The sequence below is a fragment of the Dermatophagoides farinae genome, chromosome 7, assembly GCF_024713945.1.
Source record: "Dermatophagoides farinae isolate YC_2012a chromosome 7, ASM2471394v1, whole genome shotgun sequence".
Classification (NCBI taxonomy): domain Eukaryota; kingdom Metazoa; phylum Arthropoda; class Arachnida; order Sarcoptiformes; family Pyroglyphidae; genus Dermatophagoides; species Dermatophagoides farinae.
The window spans coordinates 4,098,014-4,125,153 of NC_134683.1; the positions used below are offsets into that span (position 1 = coordinate 4,098,014).

A 27,140-nucleotide genomic window follows, 5' to 3' on the forward strand; every position below is an offset into this window, starting at 1 on the left:
TTCTTCCCATTTTTTCATTTTTTTTTTTTTTGTTTCCGTCGTTGATTGATTGTATATAAATAAAACAAGGTGTTTGTGGTCAGACGTGCAGTTTGTTGCTGTCGGTAAAATTTGAAATCACCTGTGTCAATTTACTGAAGTGCTGCCATCTGTTGATATAAAAACTAAATAATTTGACAATCTCATCTTTATTTATCTCACTCAACTAATAAATATTAATTATAGAAAATCAAAAAACAAAAAATCTTTATATAAAAAAAGAAATAAAATAAAATCTTTTTGAAATCAATGTGTTAATAAGAAAATTTTCGAATCAATCAATGACAATAATCATCATTATTATAACTAGAATACTGGGCGTGTGTCTAAAAAAAACAAGAATCTGTACAATCAAAAAAAAAAGTTTTGTCACAGTTTTTTTTTGAAAAAAATTATTATGCACAATATAAATGGTAATACAAAATTTTTTTTTCGAAATAAAATAAAAACACACAAAAAAAGGTTTTTTCTTTCAAATTAAATTTTCAAATCTTTCAAATGATTTAATTCGATTCGGTGATGATGATGATGATGATGACTGATGCTGCTGTTGTTGTTGTTCTTGTTGAATTGATTGTGATTGATGATGATGATGATGACTTGGGCCACTTTTCGTCATTGATGGTCCAGCTATTTCTTCGGCTACAACTAGATTTGGTTCAGAATTCACTAATATGGATGATGATGAATAATGATTATGATTATGAGAATTATGATGATGATGATGATGATGATGACGATGATGACCAGATTTAGAATTAGTTAGATTTACTGAAACAGATTTATGATGTAGTGTTGGTCCACCGACATTTCTAGATATTGTTGTCGGTGGTGATATTGAAGGAGGAGGTGGTGGTGGTGGTGGCGGAGCTGGAATCTTTGGATGCAATGCATGTAAATTTGGGCTAGACGCTGTTGGTTCAATAATCGATGATGGTGATAATCGTGATGATGGTGGTCGTGATTGATGATGATGATGATGTGATGAATGCAAACCCGGATGATGATTTACTTGTGAATAGATGGCCGTCAATGAATTCATTGAATCATATCGTGCAAGAAAATTGAATGGCGTCAATGAACTAGTTGTGGAATTTTTACGGCGATGATAATCCAGACCAATAATTGTTGGTTTCGGTATAGCCGGTTCGATATGATGACCACCTTCAAAATGAGGAGGAAGTTGACGTTTTTTTCCTTTCATTTTTTTCAGAAAATTTCGATATTGGGGAATATTTTGATTTGATGTTATGAATTGTAATTGAACGAAATAAACACGACAAAAAATATAAAGAATTTTTTTTGGTTTTTGGGGTCATTTCTAAATGTTATTCGGTGGTCAAAGGGGTAATAATCCTATTTATCCTTTTTTCCTGACTAATTCTGCCTATTACATGTATATATGTGGGGTGTGTGAGAACATAAAAAACTACATACCATTAATGACTAAACAGGCCAATATAATACATAATATTGAAGCACCGATAACGATTGCAATCAATATGGTCAGCATGATTGAATCAGTTTCTCGCAATGTAACTGTTGGATAAGCCGAACCAGCTGTAGCTAATTTTGGAAATGATAATTTTGTAACAGGATGACCACCAATGGTTTGTTGTTGTTGTACAGTCGTACCCAATGATGAATGACTATTATGACCGATTGATTTAATATTTGTCGGCATTACGGATGTAATTTTTGCACGTGAATTTCGTAAAAATACCGATGATGGTATTTCCGACGACGACGATGATGATGATGTAAATTCTTCTGTTGGTTTATTTGTTGTCGTCGTAACCGGAATTGAATGACTTGAAGATTTTTTCTTTGGTATAATTATATGATCCATAGGAGGTGTTGATGATGATGAATCGTCAGTATCATTAGCTGATGCATCTTCATTATTATTATCATCATCATCTTCGTCTTCGACTTCGTTATAATTATCAATTCTATTTGAAGATTTCGATGATGACTCAAAATCTTCCATAATATTGGTAGATGGTGTGGAAGTTGTAGATGTGGTGGTTTTTGTTATTGTCGTGGGCTTTGGTGTAGTTGTCGTCGTCGTCGTCGTTGTTGTGGTGGTAGTAGTTGTTGTCGTTGTTGTAGTTGTTAATTTTGGAATAATCGTATTTAACCTTTGGCTTGAAGTATTTGAAGCCTTGGTAAAAGGTTTGAATGTTGTGGTTGTTGTTGTTGTAAGAATTTTTGATTTTGGACAACCAAAAAATTCTTGTACAGTTTGATTCTGGAAAAAAAATTTATCGATTAAATTGAAAATTCATTTGAAATCAGTATGACACTTACTAATTCTTTAAAATCACGGCCATCATTTTCCGTAACATAATATCGATACATTTTTCCAATTCTTCGTGATATTGAATGCGAATGATTATCATTCGTCGATTCACCAATAGCATAAACAATGCCATTCATTTCAAACATACCGGTAAAACGTACCGGTGGATCAAAATGTAATAATTTTGATCTCCATGATGTATTCCAATTTGTAGCATCTAAATTATTCCATATTAAAATTGGTGATGGAATTTTATTCTTTGTTTGTTTATTATTATTTAATGATAAACGTTGTGATTGAAATTGTTGTTGATGTTGCTTGGTTGATGATTCTAGATTCGAAAAATGATGTTCATTCAAAATAAATATCATTTCATAACGTGCAGGTAAAAATGCAACCGGACGAAATTCTTGATATATTTCCCAACCATTTGGCCATAGATTACCGCCAAGTAAACCAACCTAGTAAAGTTAATAGAAAAAAAAACAATTTCGTTAATCAAAATAATAAACAAAATAGTAAACAACAACGATTTTTGGAACCTAAATCAATCAAGTGTAACAAAAAATGGTATTTTAAAAATGTGTAACCGGGTAATGATCATCATCATTACCTTATCAGGTACATCACATACACACATGAATAAGCAAAGAAAAAAAAATTATAGTATGTATAAAAAGCGCCTAAAGGAAACAAACGGAAAAAATGGGTGAAACAAAAAAAAAACAGAAGAAAAAAAATTTTATTCCATTCAACCGAAACTAAGATAACCTGGATTATGATGATGATGATGGTGGTGGAAATTTCTCAGAAATTGAAAAAGGATAATTGGTTTGGAATCGCTAACGACCTGAAATTTTTTTTTTCTAAACTAAACCAATCATATGTCACCATCAAATACAAAAAAAAAATTTCATTCATAAAACAATAATCATCATCCATAATAGTGAATAATATTTGGATGACAGCTGATGTTTTTGTGACAAAATATCATGTGTTTTCATTTTCATCGTCCTAATAACATTTTGATCTCGTTTTTTTTCGCTTGTTACTGTCATTGATTCATACAAGAAATATATTGAGAAAAAAAATATAAATTCAAAACATTAACACACAAAAAAAAAATGACACACACACACAGATAAATCACAAGAAGCGATGCTTCAATCAATCGATGAATGAAGATGAGCTGAATAAAGTTTTTTTTCTCTCTTTCTCTCTCACATACACACACACTGTTTAAATAGAAAATTTTCTAGATTAGTTTAATTTTCATTTTTTATTCCAAGTAAAATCATGTTTTTTGTGTGTGTGTGTGTGTTAGTAGGTTTCATCAAGTTCACCATTTTATCATCATCAATATCATTATGATTGGAACTTTATAATCGACACATGAAGAAAAATTGAGAATCATTTGATAAACATGAAATGTGAACTTTGTCATCATCATCATCATCATCATCATCGAATGAATTTTTAAAAAACAACAAAAAAAGCAATGTTTTCCAATGTAATTGAAAAAAGAAAAAATAAAAAAAAATTTTCTTTTCAAATCTTGATCAAAGCTAAAGCACAAAATTTATTTTGCGCGCGTGTTCATGAGTGTGTGGTGTGTTTTTCAAAATAAAAACAACATAAAAATTAAAAAAAAATTCAGGTTTCAAATAACACAGAGATTTTGATCGTTTTTTTGTCTGTTTTTTGATAATAATTTGCATAATTGTGATGTTGATGATGATGATGATGATGAAGACGATGAGAGATAGACAAATAAGCACATTTTAGCAATGACCAACCAAATATTAGATAAAATCAATGGAAAATATAGAAATGCGAACGAAAGCGGAAAATTTTTCTTTTAACTCTCATTTCATTTTCCGTTGATCAAAAACCAATGATAATGATGATGATGATGGTGATTATGAAATTTTTTTTTCACTTTTTTTCCAGGAAAAAAAACTCAAGGATCCAGTTTCGATTTTCTTGATCAATTCAATTGCCAATGGTTGGATATCTTTTTTTTGTTCATTCATTTCAAATATCGTTTCTAAACAATTAGTTTACGAAATCCTTTCGATTAATGAACAAACAAAAAAAAAAAAATTTCATCTTTGTCAATGAAATTTTTTTTCGATAAAAAACGATTCATGCATGATTACGACATGTATGGACGAGACTTTACTGATTGGATCCGATAAATATGGCGCCCACCGTTTTCAAAATATTTTTTCTTTTCGATGAGAATCATCACATACACACACAGAGAGAGAGAGAGAGAGAAACAAAAATTCAATAATCCATCCACCCACACACGCACACAGTGATCAGATCGAATTGATTCAAATGGGGAAAAAAATTGATTTTAGTTTCCAAAATGAATGAAAAAGAAAAAAAATTTCTGGAATTTTTCGATTAAAAAAAAAGTTCATCGAACGAACCATTTTCAAATCATTAATCAATCAAATCAAATCAAATCAATTAATGAGAGAGAAAAAAAAATTTCCTAACAAACTGAAAATAGTAGACTTATAACGGTGATGATGATGACGACGAATAGAAAAAAAACCCGACTATTTTGATGAGGAAATGTGTGTGTTGATTTTTTTTCAGTTGTGGAAAATCAAACACACACATTTCCAAATCTTGAAAAAAAATGTGTAAAAACCACCAAAACCAGCAGCCACCTTCGAGCAAATCATAATTATACACACATGAAGATAGTAGCGAAAAAAAACTAAAATTTAATCCCTAGATAAAAATAATTACTAATTTTGGATTTTTTCTTTTTTCTTTTTTTCGGTTTCCTTGCCACCGCCACCGAAATTCGTTATTTCCAGCATTAGTTTATAAAATAAATCGCCTTCAGAAAGTTATAAATTGGAACGTTTAAGAAAAAAAAAATTATTTCACAAGAAAATACAAAAAAAATCAAGATGCTTTTCACTTTTTCAATTAAAAACTTGAGGGGAAAAAAACTACCGTTCATATAAATCGATAAAAATGATGATTAAGTGAAATTTTTTTTTCGAGAAAAAAATGTCTGATTCAGATTGTCATCATCATCATCATTATAATTATTGTCGTCGGGTTTTTTTTTGTCGGAAATTCATAACCATAACTTGATGATAGCGATGATAATGGGAACAGGAAAACAAACAGCATACACACACACACAGGATGACCGAATCGATCCTGAAATTTATTTGTTAAATTTCTCTCTCTATTAAGTGCAAACAAATCAATGATTGAAAGTTTTGGTTTTGTTTTAATAAACAGCAGAATGAAAGAAAATCAAATAAACTCATAGAAAAAAAAACACACAAACACAAAAACCACACATTTATTTGTTTGTTTGTTTGTGTTGTTTTCACAAGACCACACACTTGAGATTCAATGATCAATCTTTTTTTGAATTTGAATCAATCAATCGTGGTCATTCATTATCAGTCAAGTTTTTTTTTATTATTATTATTCAAGAAAAGTTTATACATACACACACAATGCACTTTTACACAAATAAAACTCTCAAAATATTTTTGATTCACTTTTATTTTTCATTTTATGATTTCTTTAAGTGCATAAAAAACATATATACGTTTATTATCAACAACATCATTATCGATCCATATGAGTGTGAATGAATGAAATGAATATAACGCGAATAAACCAAGTCAAGTTTCCCGGTGTTTATTTCGATAGGAAATGATAATAAAAAAAAACAACAACAACAACAACAGGAAAAAAAGATGTCATACCAACGGGTATAAAAAAACTGTCTGACTATTTCGTAAAAATTTTTGATCCAGGATAAGCAACAAGTAAAAAAAAAACGCACACACACACAGACACTAAAAATAACCAAATTTCAAATAGATCAAAAAAAAAAAAAAAAATGTAACCATCGTCTGAATGAACAACATGCTACTTTTTTTTAGAAATGTTTTCTGTCTATAATTACACTGTCTATAAACACACAAACACACACACACACACACAGACACACGTTACATAATGATTAATTGAATGCCAGAAAAAAAACTACTGCTACTAATTGAATTTCAATCATCTCTACACTAAAAATCCCTATAATAATCTATAAATTTATGTCATCAGTTGATATTCAATCACACAACTGATGATCATGTCAAGTGGATGTCATACAAAAAAAAACCCAAACGATAAAAATATCTTCAAAACGAGTTGAAAATGGATTCTCATTAACATTTTTACACATACCTGTTTCATATTCCATGGTAAATCACGTGAACGTACCCTACGTTGTGTACCATTTGGATATCGAACATCCAGATTATAATAACTACGTGTACGTTCTTTATTATGTAGAAAATATATTGCTGTTGAACGTAATTTTTGTAATTCTTGACAATCACCGGATATTGTTGATTGTTGATCTTGCAGTAATTTTGAACGTTTTTCCAATAATAATGGCATTGATTTTCTTTGCTGCTGTTGTTGTTTGGCATTCAATAATGGATTACGTAATAATAATGCCGATGATGATTGACGTGTTTGTCGTCGACGATGTTTAGATTGATTGTGATTATTAAGACAATATAATGGTGTTCGTGATATGTTGAATGCACCTTGAATATGATCACCTATATAAATGTGATTGAAAAAAAACACGAAAAAACAAAATCAACAAAATTATGGCATGAAAATTACTTTCGTTTTGTTTTTAGAAAAACAATCTATCTATCTATCCATCCATCTAAATTACCATTCATTTCGATAAATTTTTTTCTGATCAATTTCGTTTTGTTTTTGTTGTGATCAACAAAAATTTCAAATCGATTAATTCAATGGTTCAATTAGGATAGGATTTATCAAATAGTTTTTTTTTCTTTTGATCAATCGTTCGTTCGTTCGATCGATCGATTGATTGATTGATTGATCGATGTCAGTGGAGTAAATGTAGCAGAAAATGTAATATAATTATTATCATTATATCTCTCTCTATATGATGATGATGATGATTGATAAATTCATAAAATGAACTTTCAATGGTGATTGAATTTGATGTAAATTTTTTTTTATTTATTATCAACAAGTTTGACACGAGTTTCTTGTTTTTCGTTTTCATTCCACTATCAATTATAATGACATATACACAAAACAAATTTACGAAAAATAAAAATAAAAAAATAAAAAATTTGTTTCATTTCTTTCGAGATAAACACAAAGTTTTTGTCCAAGTTAATGATTTATGATTGAATTTCAATGATTTTTTTTCCAAAGAAACACAAAAACAAAATCTTTCAACTAATCGATTGTGATTCTGAAAACATTGATGATGACATTGAAATCAAAAAGAGCAAAAGAGAGAGAGAATGATCAAATATCGGAAAAATAAAAAGAGTGATAAATGGACATGGAAAACGAATTTGAAAATTGAACAAAACGATCATCCATTTCATGATTTAAAATGAAAAAAATGAATTATGAATATTAATTAATGAAATTCATGAAAAACACACACACACATGTCATTATCTAATACTGTGAATCATCATCATTATAATTATAATGATGATGATGATGATGATTAAAACAAGAGAAAAAACAACAACAACAATCAGCATAGTGATAATGATGTGCTGATTATTTCTTTCTCTGTTGTTGTTGTTGTTGTTGTTATTTGCCTTAAATATTCTTGGAACAAATACACACACACACACGCCATACACGGATTATCATAAAATCTCTGTTGTTTTTTTTTTTTTTTTTTTTTTTTGATTAAAAGAAAAGAATGCTTCTTTTTTTACCGGGCCATTTTCGAAACATACACACACACCCACCTACATTTACAAAGATCATATTTGGCAAATTTATGAATTTCATTTTCATTTACATTTTTTTTCAATGTCTATGTAGATTTTCATGGATGCTGTTGTTGTTGTTGTGGTCAAGTTTTTTTTTGTGCTCATTTTGTCCATAAATAATGAACAAAAGAGGCCAGACAGTCAAAGAAAAAAAAAACAGTAACAAATGCTCGTATGGATGAAAACATCATTTTCATCATCATCATCAATGCTCTTTAAGACAATTGGTTTCGGAAAATGTATGGTGTCCCAAACATGTGTGTGTGTGTGTGTGTGTCCGAGTAAATTATATCGATAATGGCCCTACTACATATCGATTGTTTCATTAATTATTTGGGAATTATTATCTAAAATATCGATGAATGAAAAAAAGGGGTGTGTGTATGTGAATGGGAAGAAAGAGCAAAAAAAAAATCGAAACGGAAAAGAAAAATGATATCTCCTTTCTCCACTATTAAATGTTCATTTATAATGACTATCATCATCATCATCATAATCATCATCAACATCGATGATATCAACGATGTTTGTTGGAACATGAATACATAAAATGAAGAAGATGAAAACAAAAACAAAAACAATGATGATGATTAAAAAAAATCACAATTTCATGATGTTGATTGTCTCTGTCAACCAGTGGACAATACAGAAGCATCCATAATTTATCTACTACAAAAAAAGGTCAACAACAACAACAAAACATTGATGATCAATTCATCAATTCATTGACAAACAAACAAACGAAAAAAAAATCATCGACATTGATCTAAAAGATGATGATGAAGATGACTATTGACTATGAAAAAAAGAGACATTGAAAAAAAAAATAATGGAAAAAAATGTCAAGTTAAAAGTAGCCACAAGAAAAAAAAATTTTATGGACAATTTCTATATATTCAACACGCATGTGGATGACGATGATGATGATGATAACAATAAGTGATAAATTATCGATGAAATGTCATCATTTCAATAATAATGACATTGATGATGATGATGATGAAATGAATAAATTTTTTTTTTTCAATTCAAATCAATAAATGATGACATGATTTCCGAATTTTTTCCCTACTTTTCAATCATCATCATCATCATCATTTGTTGAGTGTTAGGAATCATTTTTTTTCCTTATTACACCATTTTGACCTGACCTTTTCCCTCTTGATCTGCATATCGTTTAGTCATTTGTCATTTTTTTTTTGTAGAATATTTCAATTCGATTTTTATTGTATTATTTTTTTTCTATATTCACCTGAATGATGAGGAAAATAAATGATCAGATAAATGGAATTATGTAATGCTGTTGTCGATAAAAATGTCAAACGATTATATTTTCATGATGATGATGATGAAAAGGAAAATAAAAATATGAAGAAGCTTTTTCGATACAATCGATATTTTTTTACCATTGTGATATATAAAATGAAATAATGCCATTATCATCATCATCATCATCATCAAATGAATCGATAAACATAGAATTATTATACCTGTGTAGTAGAGACTTTTTATTGGCTACATCTGATTGAAGAAAAAATGGGATTTTTGTTGCACAAATTAAGATCTAATTCTGTGTGTTAGTGTGTGTATGACATTCATATTAAATTTCTAGGCAAAAAAAAACTTTGATTAACAACAAAATTATAAGCAGATTAACAAATGAGATGAAAAACAAACAATTTTTTGATTTTGAAAGATAATGCCTCTTATTTTGTGGTAAACAAAACAAAATATATAAAAAAAACACGACAAAAACAGTTTGGCCGGAAAAAACATGTCCGGCTTTGTTTTTGTATGGGAAAAAAAAATTTAAACCGAAAAAAAAGAACAAATCAGGTATTTAAAATGGCATTTTTTTTCCAGTGGAGAAAAAACATCGATTTACGCTACCACAAACACACACACACACAGACACACACACGAATAAAATGACCATCATTAAAGATTTTCATATCTTTATCATCAATCATTTCATCAATTCTAGCCAAGAAAACAAAAATGAAAAAATATGGTCTAATAATTCATCATCATTAACGTCGTTCGTCATCAGATTGTTTTTGTTTTTCTGTTTTTTTTTTTTTTTTTGGATCCAAACAACAAGGCCGAACGATATTCGTCGAAGCTGAACAAATTTACGATGATAATGATGATGATGAAAAAATATTTCAAAACCAAACACACACACACACACACACATACAAAATAAAAAACAAAGAACTTATCGAAATGAGAGAGAGAAAACAATGAAAACTACAAAGAGATAGATAGATAAATCAAAATGCAAATTGACAAAAAAAAACAAAACAAAACAAAAAAATTCGAAACAGGTCAAACCCTCTTTTTCATTTTTTTTCGCATAAATAATGACCTCAAATATCAAAAAAAAAAAAAAAAAAAATCATCATCATTAATAAAATGTCATCAAAATAAAAAACAAATCAAAATTTGAAATAAAATGGCATAACCATCTTATGGTTTAATCAGAAAAAAAAATTGACCACATATATTAAAATTACTGACCAAAAACATTCAAGATATACATACCTTGTGTAAATCTACGTTGATCATATGAACGGCTTAAACGATTTTGATCTTTATAATAATACCATAAATGATTACCACGTGTTAATATTGTATCATAACCATTATAATATGCTGAATCGATAAATGTATCATTACAAAAATCATCATCATCAATATCATTGGTTATTGGTGAAATCAATGATGATGATGATCGATGATTTGATGATGATGCTGTATAATGATCATTATCTTTATCTTTATTATTATTATTCTTATAATAACCATTATTATCATCATATGAATATTCATCATCATCATCATCTAGTTCTCCATCATCATTATCAATATCTTCCATATATTCATTCTTGATCGATATCGGATTTTCAGTCGTCGTCGTCGTCGAAGATGATGAATTTGATTTAATCAATAATGATGATGATGGTGGATTAATATTATGAGCTAAAATGGATGAAAAATGAATATGAACAATAATGAGGAATAGAAATAATGTTGTCGGAAACAACGACATTATTGATGATAATGATGAAAAAGAATATGGAGATCTCGATGACATTTTATATATTGATGATAAATTAAAAAATTTTCAAGTTACAGAAGATGAATAACAACCACCCATCGATGATGATGATGATAAATCAATAATTTGTAAATTATGGATCATTCATTGAAACAATTTGTTGGTTTTTCCTTCGTAGATGTTACTATACTATCGATTGATAGATCAATCATTGAATCAATTCGGTTGATGATGATTATGATTGTCACACGCACTTACACACACACACACACACACAAACAACAATTACCGTCGTTACTAAGGAAAAATCAATAAATTAATGTTTTTTTTCTATTGAAAACAATCAGCAAATAATCAATCGATGATGATGATGATGATAATGATGATTATGGATGTGGATCGTCGTCGTCGTTGTTTTTTTTTTACTTTCAAATTCATTTCACTTTCCCATCATCATCATCATCATTGGTGTTTGTTTGTCGTCGTTGTCATGGATTATCCAATTAATAAAATTCAACAAGTTTCTTCGATGTTTTTTGGTAGCAATTTTCCACCATTAGACACACACACACACCAACATTACAGAGAGAGTTACAAATTAAACTTTGTATATATATAAGAAACAAAAACGGTGTCTTCAGATGTGTTTGATAATTTTCAAAATGAAAAAAAAAGAAAATTTTCTTTTTTGTCAAGAGAAAATGTTCCGTACACACACACACACACACACACACTAACAAACAAACATTGAAATGAAAAAAAAACAATTTTTCTCTTTTTCTTCAAAGATTAACATCATCATCATCATCATCAATGGTGGTTCGTTTTGGCGATGGTGTTGTTGTTGTTGTTGTCGTTGGTGGTGGTTATATTAATGATTTTCAGATGAAAAATAATTGATTTTTTTTCTGAAGTACTGCTGTTATTGACCACAACCATCACAACAACAACAACAAGTGAATGAATGAATGAATAGTGCGTACAGCAAATTGAAATTGAATGAATCGAATGAACAAAACAATCAATCGATTACATTGTCCATAGCAATTCAGATAAATTTAACTCTCTCTCTCTCTCTCTTTCTGAAAATGAAATAAACAAAAAAAATCGTTATCATTTCAAAAAAAAAAAAATTTTTTTTGTTAACTGAACACATCACATAGAGAAAACGAGAGAAAAAAACTTACCTTAGAATGAAATTGCTTTGATCAGATCGAACCAAAAAAAAAACAACATAATTTCTGATGAATTGGATAAAAATCACATATCATTTGTATACAAACAGCAAACAACAACAACAACAACATTTTGGATACAAAATCTTTAAATTAACAAAGCCCTGAAGCGGTGCTTCTCTTTTGCCATTTTGATCTCTTTTCATTTCATCAGTTTTTATAATTTTCGAAAATTTTCATACTACAGATGTGATTTGTTTCAGAGAGAGAGAGAGAGAGAGAAAGAACAAAAGAGAAATAAGATAACTTTGACAAAAAAAAGCAATAATAAATGACTATGATGATGATAATGATGATGATGATTTTTGAGAATTCAATTGAAGAGAGAAATTGTTTGTTGTGATCTGTGTGTGTGTAGGGAAAACATTGATTTTCAAATCAATTCATTTGTTTGTTTGCATTTTCATTGATGATGGATCGATCAATCGATTCAATAGAAAAAAAATTAGATCAAATCACCACATATTGGATCAATGTTTTTTGTTTTGTTTTGATTTCTTTCAATGGCAAATATTAGATCCGGCAGAAATAGTTCTTGCATGGGCCAAAAAAACAAAAATCTCGATAGTATCGATAGTTTCGAATGTTGTTGTGTTTTAGTTTTTCAATACATAGTCATTTTCAAAGTTTCATGATTTTCAATATTTCATGATGGATGGATATAAATATATTATTTTAGTGATGAAAATAATATTCAAATGCACATGAAATTAAACAACAACACCTTGACCGATTATAAATAAAAAAAAATCCGATTTAATCTTCAGTTCATTCATTTGCAGATTTGATCATTTTTTTTTTTTTTTTGAATAAATAAACAAATGCTGCTGCTGCTGATGATGATGATGATTAGATCGAATTGATCGATTTTGGCCATTTTCAAATCCAATGAATATATCTACAGCAAACAATTCGGCCACATATTTATAACATAATTGTGAAATTGATGAAAAAAAAATTTTTTTCTGTTCAAACATTTTACATTCACACACACACACACATGTGTTGGTCAAAATAACCAGGTGTTAAATTCACAAATCATATCAAATGAATATGATCTTTGTTTGTGTGTGTGTGGGATTTTTGTTGTTTAAATTAATGAAACTTTGTTTTTTTTTTCGGTGTTGGTGATGATGGTGGGAAAACAATGACGATATCATCACCTTGTTGTTATACAATCATCATCACCATTTCAAAAACAAAAAAAAAAACATTTTTTTTTGTACTGAATATTAATATTTACTTTTACACATCAATAAACACATACACAGACACAACCGAACAAATTCGATGATCGATTCATTGAAAATTTTTTTCAGAAAAAAATAACACTTTCAAACAATCAATCAATCAATCAAATAAATCAATCTTTTTATTGGCAAAATAGTGCCATTGGATAAATAAAAAAATGAATGAATGAATATGAACATTCGAAACAAAACCGATAGTGTTCGATCGATATATCGATTGTTATTCTTTGTTTTAAGCCAATAAAAATTTGTTTCCGCTTCATTTAACAAGAATTTATAAAACAAAAAAAAAAACAAAACGCCCATCACGAATCATCATCATCATCAAAAATCAAATCTGTTTGTTCTTTTATCAATAATCAATCATCGATAAAAAATATAAGAACAGAAAAAAAGGCCTTGAATTTTTTTTTGAAGTGAAAAGAAAAGAAAAAAAATTTTTTCTTTACTAATTATAATCATCATCATCATTGAATGATATATAATTGTATGGTACACAACGCACCTATTTCCAAGAACAACAACAACAACAACAAAAAAGAATTTTAATCAAATATTTGATCTAGGTCAAAAATTATGACGATTGATAAAAACAATGTGAATTAATCAATGTGTCAATATATATTGATCATTATATGATCGATTGATTATTATAATTTCGATAATCGATAACAAAACAAAACAAAACAAAACTCATCGGTATTGATTCCCACTTTTTTTTGATGAATTTATATTCACCGGTGAGTGATCATTATGTTTTTCACATCTTTATCTTTGTTGTCATAGCCATTTTTTTTCTTTTGTTTCAATCAATTAATGATTTATTTCAGGAGGAAAAACAAAAAAAAAATCTTTATCAACGGCCATCGTTGCAACAATTCGTTCATTGGTTTTTTCATATGTTGATCACTTGCTGTTTCAAGTTGTGTTTGGGGATTGCTTGCGAATCAAACAACATGATGTCCGAGAACAGCAACAACAACAACAACAACAACCAAACAATGAAAACAATTTGAAATGTTTTTCATTTTTTACCGGTTGGATGTCTGATGATGATGATTTTTTTTCGATGTAGAAAATAATTTTTTTTTCTTTTTTTTAACAGAAAAAAATGATTGATTACAACTATAATAATTGATGATAATTAAATTGAAATTGGAAAAAAAACAATTGATCCAAACAACAACAACAACAGCAGGTTTATCCAAGGTATCTGGTACCAATCATATGGTCCGTAAACATTGAAATGTTTTTTTTTTGGTTTGAAATTTTTTTTGTTGTTGTTGAATAAAAAAAAAATTTCAAACCGATTATCATTATGATGATGATGATAATCCCATTTCTTCATCAATTGTCCTGATGACAATAATAATGATGATGAACTTAATGATAATGACGACGATGATGATGATGATCATCATCATTCATAATGATCATCATCAAATCAAATTGATCAATCTTATAATTCAATGTCAAGAAGACGATGAAGAAAATCGATTCATGATTCGTCATTGTGTGTGTGTATGTTGTATACCAGACGTCTTGAAGAACTTTAGGTTTTTATGATTTTTTTTCTCCGAGGTAAGATGATGATGTATTTGAATCGAAAACTTAATCATTCAGTTTTTTTTTGCTTTCTTTTGACAAAAAAAAAACAGTTTAAATTTTCAAGTTTTCCATTTTGTTGTTGTTGTTGTTCGATTCATTCATTCATTCATTCATTATGAATGAATTTGTTGTTGCTGCTAACGCTTCTTTTAAAAATTGTTAATTGAATTCAACACAAATCGACGACAGTAATGACAATGGTGATGATTTCAATAATAATAATCAACAGGCCTTTTTTTGCATAATGATTCAATGACAACAACAACGATTCTAAATGAAAAGAAATGAAAAAAAAATTGAATTAAATGAAAAACACAATCGATGATACTGTATACTACCGTATTAATGATAATGATAATGGTGACCTTTTTTTGTCCCATTATTCCCAAAAAAAATTTCTGGTTCAAAATCATCAAATCAATTGATTCATTCAAAAAAAAAAAAAAAAAAATATTCGAATCATATGTACTGTTTTGCACACACGCCATCTATCGTCGGATTTAAGTTTTATTTTTCAAAAAATCGAACATTTTGATGAATCATTATCATCATCATCATCATGATTTCACACTAAAAAAAATTTCATTTTCATGCAACAAAATTTTGTTGATTAATAATCACCAAAAAAAAAATGATAATAATAAAAACCATGTCAATTGGTAATCATCATCGTAATGAAAAACATGATATTTTGTCGGCATTTTGTCAAAACAGATACCGATAATCATATCATGGCAAATGATATGATGAAAGAAAGAAAAATGATTTTCGCATTATATGCAATATTATACCAAATGTCTAATAATAATAACGGTGAAGAGACTTTGATCAAATTTGATCACCTAAGAAACATGTATATACGCGAGCAAACAACTGATGAAATCATAATCATCATCATCATAATCAACGACCATTAAAAATGGATTTTTTATTTTTTTTTCTTTTTGACAATAAAATCTGTGTGTGTGTGTGTGTAATCACAAATATATTTCTGTCACAGGTAATTGTTGTTGCTGTTGTTTGTTGGCATCATATACACACAAACACACAAACAAGACATAAATCAAATCAAATTGTAAATGATTAATAATGTGATTATTATATATCGATTATAACGAAAAAAATGAAAGCAAAAAATCTCCAGATAATGATGATTAGATTCGTTTTTTCGTTTTTGAAATCCAAAAATGAAAATCCATATTTCATAATGTTATGAAATTTCAAATTTAAAAAAAAAAAATTTTTTTTTCAATGATCCAAGGTTGTTGTTGTCGCAATGAATTAATTGACTGGAGGATTGTGAAATTGAATCATCAAACACATGTGCATTACTCATAGAGAAATTCTATAAATCATCACCATTTCCGGATATTTTTTTTTCTGTTTGTAACACACATATTTGCACGGGCAACGGTGTAAACCGGAGAGAAAAAACAATAAATTTTTGTTTTTTTCGGGCGGTACATTTTCGGTTTGATTTTTTTTTATACATTTCCGTTACCATATCTAAATCATCATCGTCGTCGTCGTTATTGTTACCTTGATTATCAATGGTTATCATCCACTGGTGTGCCTGTGTGTGTGTGTGTGTGTAAACAACACACAATCCAAGCAACACAAACATATACCGACATTTTATTGTCGTCGTCGATACACAACAAAAAAAAACAACAACAACAACACTGGGTCAATAAAAAAAAACAAAATGAAAAAAATAAAAATAAATTGTCAACTTGGTTTTAGGTTGTACCATTTCATTTCAAACATTCATCATCATCATTTTGGTTGTCGAATGAATCGGATCTCAATCGGATAATTATTTTTTAAATTTGGTGTTTTTGAAAACATTTTGAAAAAAATAATGCATCTGTTTTTGTTTACGGTTATAACGTTTTTTGTGAACAATCATCATCATATGGTTGTCGATGCACAAATAGGCATTGGTGGTGGTGGTTCATATTTTTTCGATCCAAATAATCCAATCGTTCAAACACAATATGGTCCAGTACTTGGTTCAAAATTTACACCATCACAATCGTTTACAAATAATCGACCATACACAAATGGTTTAAGTTTTGTACAATTTATTGGCATTCCCATATGGTGCACCACCAGTTGGTGTTAATCGTTTTCGTGTAAGTTGTGTTGTTATTTTGTTTTCCAATTTCCAATTTCTAATTCTTAATCGTTTTTAATACTGAATACTAAATAAAAAGCCACCACATTTTCCACCAGTATGGACACAAACATTGGATTGTACTGGTACACGTAGAATAATGTGTCCACAAGTTTATCAACGTTTTCCAAATGTTGCCGCTATACGTGAAGATGAAGATTGTCTTCAATTAAACATTTATGTTCCAGTTGTAAGTTTGTTTGTGTTTGATTCCATTGATTGATTGATTTTTTTTTTTACTTTTAAAAATGAAAATGTAAGGATAATCGTCCAAATACCATACCTGTACTAGTATATATTCATGGTGGTGAATTTCGTTATGGTGGTAAAGATTTCTATAAACCAGATTTATTATTACAAGCTGGAAATAATGCAAATAGCCATTTCATCATTGTCACAATGAATTATCGTCTTGGTGTTCTTGGATTTTTATCTACCGATGATATTAATTGTCCAGGTAATAATGGTATTCGTGATCAAACATTAGCATTACAATGGATACATGAAAATGTTGCCAAATTTGGTGGAAATCCAGCTAATATAACTATTATGGGTCATGATGCTGGTGGTGCATCAGTATCATTTCATCTGTTGAATCCAGAAGCTGATAGTAAGTTTATTTGATGTGGATGAAGATTTGATTTTTTTTTTAAATTATTCATTTCAATAGGATATTTCACCAATGCAATATCAATCAGTGGTACAGTGTTTAGTCCATGGGCAATAAATGATAATCCATTGGCACAGGCACGTGATTTTGCCTATCGTTTTAGTTGTGGTTATCGTGAAGATCAAATTGTTGAATGTTTACGTTATCAAGATCTAGGACAATTAATGTCTGTGAATGGCGAACGTGATTGGGAACAAAATCGTCAACCATTTTGGTTTCGTCCTGTTGTTGATCGTAATGTTTCTGGTTCAGCATTATTACGAGATTTCCCATTGAATCTATATCAAAATGGACAATTTAATAAAAAACAATATCTAGTCATTGCCACAGGACGTGAAGGTACGCTTGAATATTATCTACAAGCTGGACGTATGCCAAAAGGTACTCCGGATTTAGAACGACAAATTGCATTCCTGATTCGTCCATATCTTAAATATTATACAAATGAATTGATAATGGCCAGTGCATTTGAATATCGTTATTTTAATCGTACACATCGTTCGTTAACCATTCCACAGAATGCACTGAATAATAATCCATCATTGATACAGAGTCAATATACATTGAATAATCAGATAAATACCGGTGGTTATAGTCCATATTCAATAACGGGTAATGCAAATGGTAATATTGGTTATACCCAATTGGAATTGGATCAGCTGTTTTCTGAGGTAAAAAATTGAAATTTTTTAATTTTTTTTTGGAGTTTAATTTAGTTCAATTTTCCATCAATAGATGCTCGGTGATTTTCTTTTTGTTGGTCCAATCGATTATGCTGTACGGCTTACATTCAGCCCAAGCACGTGCAATGATGATGATTTTCGATTATGTTGGACAACGATCATTCGGTATCATACAGAATAATGTATTACAACAACCAAGCATCGAAACCTATGGTTCAACACATTTTAATGATCTATTCTATCTGATGCCTACTGAATATGATGCATCTGGTTTAACCGGAATTGAATTATCAGTAGCACAACAATATTGTCGATTTATTGGTGAATTCATTCTATATGGATTTCCACAACAAAGTCGTTATGTATTATATACTGCTGCTGCACCAAATTATCAGATACTAACACGTAATGGACAATTAGTAACACAAACAGCACATAATAATCAACAAGGATATCGTACTTCATATGTGGATTTTATTAATAATTTTATTTATAAATTACAAGATACGGCCGTCATATTTCCACCATATTTTCCACAACAAGAATATAAATCCTATCAACAGGCAACATGGTCATTGCTTGGTGTATTGATATTCATATTAATCATTGCCATCATATTAGCGATCATATTAATCGTACGTAAACGTCGTGAACATCAAGAGGAAAAAGAACAATATCGTAATGATCAACCACCGGTACATGTTACAATGCCAAAACGATTTGATGATTGATAAATGATAAACAATTTTATCCATTTTTTATTGTTTTTTCTTCATCATTTCCATTCATTCATTCATTTTTTTTTTTTTTTTTGGTCAATCTTGAATTGTATAGAAAAAAAAAACATAAATAAAAGAAATTTGAAAATTTTTAATCGTCACAAATACGTCACAAAAAAATTTTTTTTATTGCGAACAAACATTCACAGGATGTATTTGCCGATATATATCGATAATGAAAAAAATGTGACAATGGTTTTCGTCGTTTTTATTTGTTTTTGTTTTTAATGTCATCATCAACATCATCATCATCCAAATCGTTGTTGTTGTCGTTGCAATTGTAATCATATTCACGAATATCTTCAATTCTCGTCAAACCATTACGATATATATGAATGATTGAATTTATTAAAATTATTGACCAATAAATATTGAAACACAAAATGATTATCATTAGATAATAGATAAAAACATAGATTATAAGCCACGGTGATTGTTTACATTCGATGGTTGATCCAAATTCTATTGCCGATTTTATCAGAATCAATGGATAAAGATAAAGACGATTCAAGAACCATGAACAAGTCAATAGAGAAAAACCAATTAATCGTAATTGATTAGAATACTTTTGTATGATGGTAAATTGTAATTTAATTATACAACGTATAAAATAAAATATTTCATTTGTTTCCATTAAGAATATCATTGCCACACCGATACGATACGAACGAATCATATATGATGTGATCAACAATAAACAAGCAATAATATGGTGTATGATCAATAGTGGTGAATCTCGATTCCAAGTTTTTTCTTTAAAAATGATTATAAATGCAGAATGAATATAATTCGAAATGTCCATTATATATAAAAATTTAATCATTGTGGCCATTTGTTTATGATGATTATTATCGATGGATAAATCAGTCCAGAATAATTCCGGCTGTTTTAGCCATTGATTATCGATTAATACAATTTTACCGGATATTATAACCGTCATGGTGAAGAAAAGAAATTCCCATGAATATATGGCAAATTTATTATAATCTTGTCGCAATAATAAACGACGTTGTAATAGTTTATCAACGATATTGATTAATAATAATTTTCTTCCGATTGAAATGATTGTAATGCCCAATATTATCGATATGATTTCCGATAGACAATAATTATTCAATACGAATAATTTCCAATATGATTGTAAAAAAAATAATAATAATGATGATGATGGTTGATGATCATATATTTCAGGATAAACATTGATTAATAAATGATGTGAATCATTAATCATATTCCAATAATCGGCTATTATGTTATTCATTTTGATGACCAATGATGATGATGATTATTTGGAATTTAAAGCAAAAAAAAAAAAATGACAATGAAATCAATTTTACTGGTCTTTTTATTTCCATTTTTTTTTATCCATGAATATATTATTTCGTTATAGAAATGATAACAAAAAAAAAAAAAAAAAATAAAAATGAATCAAAAAATACTTTTTTTTTCATTTGAATCCAATCCTAGTGTTTCCTAATTAATTGATAAATTAAATACACTAAATGGAAACCAATTGATTACCAACGTCAATTGTTTCGATTAGATTCATTGAGGATGTTGATAATGATAATTTTTTTTTTTAAAAATTAGAAATAATTGATTTGTATTTTAACGAAATAAAAAATCAGAATAGAAATATCATGTGTACTGACCGATGATGATGATGATACAAATACGACACATTTATGTATTGTTATTATATCATATGTTTACGTAAATTATCAAAAATTTTAATGGAAAATTTTAAAAATTTTTTTTTTGTTTTTGTTTTTTTTTTTGGGCCTCTTGATTTCCTCTGAATTTTTTTTTTATTTTTTTTTACGAGTGCACATTTATGATGCAATGTATTTTTTTTCATCATTAATTTGAAGAAAATTTTCAAAAATATTTCCATTATTCAATTTATTTTGTTGATCATGTTGACAATGATGGTCATGATGATGATGATGATGATGATGAAATTCACGAAAATCTTCAATATTTTCTAAACCTTTACGGAATATTCTTATTATTACACGTATTAATTGAATGGCCCAATAAATATTGAATAATTGTATAATTAATGTAAGATAATATAGTAGAATGTAGATGGCAACCTGTTTCATATTGATCAATTGATTGAATCCGAATTCAATTGATGATTGTAGAATAATAATTGGATAACGATAAAGACGATTATAATACCAAACAATGATTAATACAGAGAATACCAGTAAACGTAATGGATTCAGATGACGTTGTAAAAGATGAATTTGTAATTTACTCAAACAACGTATGAAATAACAAACTTCACAGATTTCTAGCAAATAAATCATGACCACACCGATTCGTTCCATATGTATTATGTATGATATCGTTAACATAAATGCGGCAATCACATGATGTACGATCATCATTGGTGAATCTTTATCCCATTGATCTATGAATATTATATAATGAGCTGAATGTAAATAATTTGCCATATCGATTAGATATAATAATCGTATTAGAAATGAATCAACGCCACCAGTTTCTTCATTATTTAGCCATAAAAATTTTGTATCATTTTCATCATTCAACAGTTGTAATCGTATACAAATAAATCTGGCCAATAAAACCGTATGCAAATAGAATACACTATCCCAAATGTTACCGGAAAATCTTTTTCGATCACATTCCAATAGATAATGATTTTCAATTAAAAAATTTACAATATAACGACAAAAATAATGACGAATATTTGAAATGATCAAAACGGTGAATGAAATCCACAATAATTGTTGCCAATAGAAATGATTTTCAATCAATAATTCTTGTACATTTTGGATTAGATCATCGAAAAATGGTGGGAAAATTTTTTCTTGTATATAATGTGGATAAACAATGGCCAAACCATAATGGGTACCATTGATTATGTGCCAATATTGTTCCAATAATCGAATCATTGTGATGGTGATGAGCATGAATTTTTTTTTTTTGGATCAACGATGGACACACACACAAACACGTACACAAGAAAAACATATGACAAAAAAAATCAAACAAATAAATCCTACCATTGATATTTAAATATTCAAATCAATTTGTCAAATTGAATCTTTACCGACGTTTCTTGTTTGTGGTCATTTCCTTGTCCAATTTAAACAAAACAAAATTCATTCAATTTTTCTGGCTAAAGTATTCAAGTATTTACGTCAGACTCTTTTTTTTTGGTTTGGTTTGGTTTGGTCATTTTTTTTTTGTTTACTTTGCTTATTATAACTACAATAGTCAATAGTGGTCATTTTTTTTTTGAAGATAAAAATTTTCAACAAATTTACGTCAAAAGATTTTTTAAATTTTTTTTTTATTCATCGAAAATAAAATAAAAAAAAAAATTAAATTCAGGATATAGATTGATAACAACAACAATGTTTTGACGTTAATCTCCCTCTATCATCATTCAATCACATTTCGTACATTACTGGACAACAACAACTATCGTGATTGTGTGTATATATATATATATTGATTGGATGATTTAACGTTGACAATGGATTTCACGTACATCTTCCAGTTTATCCAGGCCACTACTATAGATACGAATGATTAATTTAATCAAAATAAATGATCCATAAATATTGAATAATTGTATCAATAATAACAAATAATAAATCAATATATAGATGGCAATTCTATCCATATCTACAAGATTCTGATAACCATAATCGATAACTGATGTTAAAATAATCAATGGATATCGATATAATCGATTATATAGCCATACAATACACATTGATGTGAAACCAATGAAACGAATTGAATTTTGCCATCGTTGTATGAAATGGATCTGTAATTTAACCATACAGCGAAGAAAATAGAAAATTTCTGATATTTCAAGAAGAAAAATGATTGCTACACCCATACGATGCATATTGATCATATGTGATAATGTAAACAACAGAATAGCGGCTAAATGATGTATGATGATCATTGGTGAATCTTTATCCCACAATTGTTGACGATAATTTTTGCATAAATAAATCATTGAATAGATATAATTCGAAATATCTATTAAATAAAGATACATTATTATCATTGATGTTTGACCACCATAATAAATGTCCGATGAATTATTGATCCAGAATCGTTTTGGATATTCTAAACATCCAATATTGGCCATTATCCACCATGATAATGTGAATGTATGCATATAAAATAGACAATTCCATAAATTATTGCCAAATCGATGATGATCATGGTGGCCCAATATAAGACGATAATGTCGTAATTGTTTAATGATGAATTTATTCACCAATACATAACGAATAATGGCCAACAATATGATGCATACAACAATCGATATGATTTCCATCCAATAATAATTATTCATTTCCATTCGATATTGAATAGTTTCAATTAAATCAATTAAAAATGGTGGTCGAAATTTTTGCTGTATTGTTTCTGGATAAACAACCGATAATCCATAATAGGTTCGATTGATTAGTTGCAAATATTTATCGACAATATTCATGATGACGAAAATGACTACCACTCGACTAAAAAACAGACAAAAAACAAACCAGATTCAAATCAAAGTAAACAAATAATAACAAAGTCAATTGCTGGGCAACGAATTATATATACCTGATGATGATTTACATGTTGACCACATTTTCTTCTTCTTCTTCATCGTCGTTGTCCAAAGTCAATGCTTTTTGTGTTTGTGTTGGTGTGTGTGTGTGTGTGTGTGTTGCACAAAATGTGAAAAAGTTATACAAAAGGTAATGGTGGTGATAATAATCATTTGGAATCAAGTAAATCAACTTTCACATGCATTTTATCTTCATTTTGTGTTTCTATATTGGAAATTGTAAAAATTCTTTTTTACATGCATGTGTGTGTCATATATTGTGACTCATATTCGAGTTACTTTTTTTCCCTGTTTATGTGTTTACCTTGTTGGTCAGAACAATAGAATGAATTTTCAATTGCAAAAATTTAATGTTTATTAAATTTTATCTAGAATATTCTTGTGGATCTTTTTTTTAAATTAAATTTCATAACCTAACACTTTGTCGTTGTTCTATATCATGATGCGGTTGTTTTTTAAATAAATTGAAAAAATAAACTAATCGTTTGATGATATTAAAAATAAAATTTACAATAAAACGAATAACTAGATAAATCGACAGGCCAAGCCAAATACCAAGATGACCACCAATTATACCAACAAATTCTTCACGTGATATTCGTGGCCTATGTTGAATAATTTGAAATGGTTTTGGTGATATTTTTATCAACACAATTGTATGTGTATCTGGATTATCATATAATGGCCAACCATAACCATTGGTTATCACTGGATCGATACGGCCATTTAGCTGAAATATTGTCTGTAAACATTCATCTGGACAACGATTTTCACAATGATTTTCAGCTGATAAAAATGTTGTATAATTCTAAAGTGGAGAAAAAAACCCATTATTATCCACAATTAACATCACATGATAATTTTACCTGATAATCATGATCACAAATATATTCAGAATTATCTTCCGAAAACATTCTTGTAGAAAGTGCCATATAATAATTTGCACAATCATCAATTCCATATGAATATTCTTTTATGCAAACATTACGACACATATCCTGGGTACGATAACGAGCAAATATCTTATCATTTAGATAATCAATACAATTGGTACGATATGGTGTTGGTAATTTATGTGTAGTTTTCTTTGTAAAACTAACTTCATAATATGAACTACGTTGTACTTGAAATGAACGAAAACGACGTTTATTTGGTAAAATATTTGGTGGATGAACCGTTATGGTTGTTGTACCGAATGTATCGCCTATGAAATTCCAAATATTATTATGCATATTAATCTGCATTACAATATAAGGATTTAATTCGAATTTCATTCTTTTTAAATCATCCGTATTGAAACTATGATGATGGTGATCGTTGTAATAATCATCATCATTCACATTATCATCGTTGTCGTCGTCGTCGTGGTCAATGTCATTATCATTGATTCGGATCGATTTTGCTACATCGATGAATAATGATTGATTTTTATGTTTATATTTATGATGATTATGATTATGATGATAATGATGAATATTGAAAAAATCATCAACATCTATTGGTGGTTTATAATGACGCCATTCTGGTAATACATTTTCTAGATCACTAAAATACATAAAACATTTATGTCCATTATAAACAATCGGTATTGGTTGTTTAATTTTATCACAATCAAATTGTGTTTGTAATATTGGATCAACAATAGTGGCCGTTGTAGAATTATCATCATCACAACGATGTAATGTACGAATATTTATTGGACGAAATCGACACCAACGTACCAATTGTTCTAAACGTAGGCTATGATTCTCAATGACATCGGAACCATTGAAATCTGTTAAAGCAATATTTTCATAAATACGAAACAAATGATAACGATTACGTATGGCCAATGTTGTATTGACAAATGGATCATGATGAAAATCTTGTTGAAATTTATGATATGATCGATTGAATTCACTATATTTATCTATTTTGGAATGAATGAATGAATTGATTAGATCGAATGTTTGAATTTTTATTTATTTATAGAAAAATACGGCTATTACTTACTGGCCAGATATTCTGGTGTAAAAATAGCACGACCACAAATAGTGATACCAGGAAAATTTGTATGATCTGGTAGTCGACTATCCAATCTGATGGTTGTTTCACGATCAGAATAGCCATGTAATACTTGTTCAATATTCCATATACACCAAATTGTCAACAAAATGATACAAATACAAAAAATTAATTCACAACAATTAAATCGTGATTTTTGTCTATGAATAAATTCCATTGATTTTTTTCGAATATTCATCATCATCATCATCATCATCATCATTGTTGTTGTTCTTTTCTCGATTCCAAAACAAATGGTCCATGGAATATATTCTCAACTAGACAAATCACCTTACCTGTGTAAACAGACTGATGATTGAATCAGTATTAAAAAAAAAAAATTGATTTCCAATCAATAGCGATAGAGCAAATAATAAATACAAAAAAAAAACCAATTTATTACCAATATATATATAGATTTCTTTTCAAAAATCTTTCACAATCATCAAATAATACAACAGTAACCATTGATTGATTGATTGATTGATTGATCAATTCATTACAATAAACATTTGATTTGATTTGATTCAAAATATTATGAATAAACGATTAAATTGTTGATAACAGTAACCATAGAACAAAAGAATGTTACCAAAAAAACGTATAAATAACCATGATTGTTGCCAATGGATGGCGTTACTAACACCATGATGATTTATAAATGAAGCTGAATTATGGAAATTATTATTATTTGTTTCATATCGATTATTATTATTATCCTGATGATGGTCGTCACGAAATTTTGTTTGAGGCCAAAAAAATAATGATGCTGATGATGATGACGATGACGATGATGATTGAGCATGATGTCTACCAGAATAAAATAAACCTGGTGGTGG

General features: G+C 28.6%; 4 protein-coding genes across 6 annotated transcripts; 1 reads left to right on the plus strand and 3 right to left on the minus strand.

Moving 5' to 3' along the window:
- Window positions 1-169: 169 nt before the first annotated feature.
- LOC124496973 (uncharacterized) lies at window positions 170-13,534 on the minus strand. 3 transcript variants are annotated; one of them, XM_075732438.1, is made up of 6 exons: window positions 12,433-13,534; window positions 10,729-12,317; window positions 6,578-6,960; window positions 2,350-2,802; window positions 1,477-2,290; window positions 170-1,236 (listed from the first exon to the last, which is right to left on the minus strand). In XM_075732438.1, exons 2-6 carry the CDS (start codon window positions 11,279-11,281, stop codon window positions 512-514), a joined length of 2,928 nt encoding a protein of 975 aa, XP_075588553.1. In that variant the 5' UTR covers window positions 11,282-12,317; window positions 12,433-13,534; the 3' UTR covers window positions 170-511. The 3 variants fall into 3 exon arrangements, with proteins under 3 accessions (XP_075588553.1, XP_075588552.1, XP_075588554.1); XM_075732437.1 differs by having other exon boundaries at window positions 10,729-12,327; XM_075732439.1 differs by having other exon boundaries at window positions 170-1,203; window positions 12,433-12,994.
- A 3,553-nt stretch (window positions 13,535-17,087) lies between these two features.
- LOC124496483 (esterase-5B) lies at window positions 17,088-19,741 on the plus strand. The gene is given in 7 exon segments (XM_047060001.2): window positions 17,088-17,433; window positions 17,435-17,473; window positions 17,555-17,704; window positions 17,776-18,124; window positions 18,185-18,855; window positions 18,920-18,967; window positions 18,969-19,741. Coding segments are annotated over 7 exon segments (2,121 nt in total). The 5' UTR covers window positions 17,088-17,199; the 3' UTR covers window positions 19,599-19,741.
- Window positions 19,742-23,033: 3,292 nt separating this feature from the next.
- LOC124496425 (ceramide synthase 1-like) lies at window positions 23,034-24,388 on the minus strand. The gene is made up of 2 exons (XM_047059943.2): window positions 24,252-24,388; window positions 23,034-24,163 (listed from the first exon to the last, which is right to left on the minus strand). The coding sequence occupies exon 2, from the start codon at window positions 24,136-24,138 to the stop codon at window positions 23,146-23,148; it is 993 nt and encodes a 330-aa protein (XP_046915899.2). The 5' UTR covers window positions 24,139-24,163; window positions 24,252-24,388; the 3' UTR covers window positions 23,034-23,145.
- Window positions 24,389-24,607: 219 nt separating this feature from the next.
- On the minus strand, window positions 24,608-26,804 carry LOC124496426 (uncharacterized). Its single transcript, XM_047059944.2, has 4 exons — window positions 26,705-26,804; window positions 26,251-26,610; window positions 25,125-26,167; window positions 24,608-25,066 (listed from the first exon to the last, which is right to left on the minus strand). Exons 2-4 carry the CDS (start codon window positions 26,522-26,524, stop codon window positions 24,665-24,667), a joined length of 1,719 nt encoding a protein of 572 aa, XP_046915900.2. The 5' UTR covers window positions 26,525-26,610; window positions 26,705-26,804; the 3' UTR covers window positions 24,608-24,664.
- Window positions 26,805-27,140: the final 336 nt, after the last annotated feature.